The sequence below is a fragment of the Ornithodoros turicata genome, chromosome 2 (genome assembly GCF_037126465.1).
Source record: "Ornithodoros turicata isolate Travis chromosome 2, ASM3712646v1, whole genome shotgun sequence".
NCBI classification, from domain to species: domain Eukaryota; kingdom Metazoa; phylum Arthropoda; class Arachnida; order Ixodida; family Argasidae; genus Ornithodoros; species Ornithodoros turicata.
In genome coordinates this window covers 134,051,162-134,053,430 of record NC_088202.1, presented here as the reverse complement: position 1 = coordinate 134,053,430, position 2,269 = coordinate 134,051,162, and the positions used below count along the sequence as shown (strand labels likewise).

The window sequence follows — 2,269 nt, the reverse complement described above, 5'->3', positions numbered from 1 at the left end:
CTTTTCGCACACAGTCGTCACAGAAATAAGCTAATGCCATTTCAACGCATCATGGTTTTTCGCGTGTTTAAATTTGAGCAAATCGGAGACGCTGACGGAAGATCAAGATGAGCGTGTATGATAACTGCGACATAATGGCATGATAACTGTTGTATAACAGGATATCGAAACAACAAAAGATCTTACCACAGAATCTGCACGGATAGCAGCGCCATCGCTACCGGGCCGCGCTGCGCCGCTTCATGGGAGAATCGGGCCTGTACGTTGGCGGGAGCGGCGAGTGGATGTCGCCGAGTATGACGTGTTGTAACTCGTGAGCTTCTAAACGCGGTATGTCCCCGGAATAAGCCAGAGAGCTGTGTATCAAACACCCATAGTCCGACGAGCGGCATTCCGGCGCCGAGAAAGATGTCAGTGCCGCCAACCACTTCCACCGATTTGGTGGGCCAAGTTCGCGGACGCTGTCAGAACGCCTGCGATTGTCCTGGTTACTTGCGGCCTTCAGATGCTTTTTCGTATTCGCAATGCCCTCCTGGTTGGTGCATTACGTGCGGCCATCCACCAGCGGATCACGGCGCTATGGGTACGTTGCCTGTTTTGTTGCATTTTACTTACTGCGTGACTCTCACTGCTGCCAGACTTTGGGCGATTTCGTGCGTTTATTTCATACTGCCAGTCACCATCAGTGACATATGTGAAATTCTGTTTCCACTATGCAACAGGGCCTCTTCGAGACGCTAGCTGTACAGGCACGTCGCAAGCGCACGTAACAGACCAGCACGCTGGTAAGTTCTTTTTTATTTTTTTTTATTTGGAGTCAATTCTTCCTCTGGCATAGCATTTTTCAGCTGCCTGTTTGCAAAATTACAGCAGTTGAATAAACATCCCTGTCTTTGCCAATGAAATGAGGAGATTCGCAGTACACTGGTACGCAGGCTATGCAAATGTATTAACATGTCTCTCTGTGTGTACCAGAAAGCCGTCGTTTTGGTCCATTTCCTACGGCCTTCCAGAAAGAGTGTAGTCAAGGTAAGTAGTCTCGTACGCTTTGCTTGCAGTGTAAATATATTAAACCGATTCTCTCTCGCAGGTAGCACAGCTAAAGACATTCATGCTGTCTCAGGCCAGCAAGCTGGGAGCAGTAAGTGCCATTCCTGTTGAAATCACAGCTTTCTGTACGTAGTTTGTGATACCGAAAAATAAGTATTCTGTCTGGTCCGTCCTCAGGAGCTGGAGAGGACATCATCTTGCAGGCATCTCCGCACCCACCTATCTTTGTACCTGCCGCAGTGCTTGGGCCTCCCCCAACTTATCTCCCAGACTTATGTTATTCCTCACTTGGTCCTCACACCCAATCGGTGCAGCCTGTTTGTAAGTTGCTTCCTGCAGTGTGCTTGCTTCTAGCCAATACTTGCTTTACTGTACAGGCAGTATGTCAGCTGTGAAGGAACCGCGGGAGCCGACGATCGTTTTGGACGAGAACCGTTTTTATACCCACAACGTACGGGAGAGTGTGTGTGTGTGGGGAGGGGGGGGGTGAAAAAGCGAAAAGTAAAGGTTATGCGGTGACAGATGGGGTATCCGTCACCCTACACCTCTTAAAGCACGGCCAAGGACGCTTCATTTTTTTTTTTTGCCCTTTTTATGCGTCAGCGCTTCTATGGGTAAGCGCCTGACACATAAAATATGCGTTAAAAAACACATCGTTTTTTAACCCTTAGTGTCTGGTTTCTTTCTGAGAGTGTACCGTGACACATGTGCCACTGCCGTTGCTCTTTCACCAGCCGCCAACGCTTCACTTCGTACATCCTGCACATGTATATTATTGCATTGTATTGTAGCACGTCATAGTAGTATTAACGCACGTTTAAACCGATGTCCTACAGTTTCCCGTTCTTCTTTCCGCTGCAACCTATCTCAATCCGGTACATAAAGCGCCACGGTATTATATGGTGTGGTGCTTTATAATATTAATGATAGTTTATTACGCATATCTACATAAAGGGTGCACTAAAGCAGGAATCGTTAGAGGAATATGGTGAAAAAGGAAATGAGCAAACAGCTGTAGAACAGCTTGACACACTGCGCATGCGCTTGGTATAAATGTCCCTAGAAACGGGCGGAGCCTTCGGGAGGAGCTTGTCGCGGTTGCCCTGCCCAACCAGCTCATGACGTGTAAGGTAACCTGGTGGGTTATCTTTGACGAGGACGTGGGCCACGGGAGTACAGGAGGTCGTTGACACAAATAATGCCTATAAAAGCTGCACAG

At 48.2% G+C, this 2,269-nt stretch overlaps 1 protein-coding gene across 1 annotated transcript; it reads left to right on the top strand.

Annotated features, from left to right (window-relative positions):
* The first annotated feature begins 308 nt into the window (after window positions 1-308).
* LOC135384101 (uncharacterized) lies at window positions 309-1,565 on the top strand. Its single transcript, XM_064613323.1, has 6 exons — window positions 309-583; window positions 723-785; window positions 976-1,029; window positions 1,091-1,141; window positions 1,228-1,371; window positions 1,428-1,565. The coding sequence occupies exons 1-6, from the start codon at window positions 409-411 to the stop codon at window positions 1,538-1,540; spliced, it is 600 nt and encodes a 199-aa protein (XP_064469393.1). The 5' UTR covers window positions 309-408; the 3' UTR covers window positions 1,541-1,565.
* Window positions 1,566-2,269: the final 704 nt, after the last annotated feature.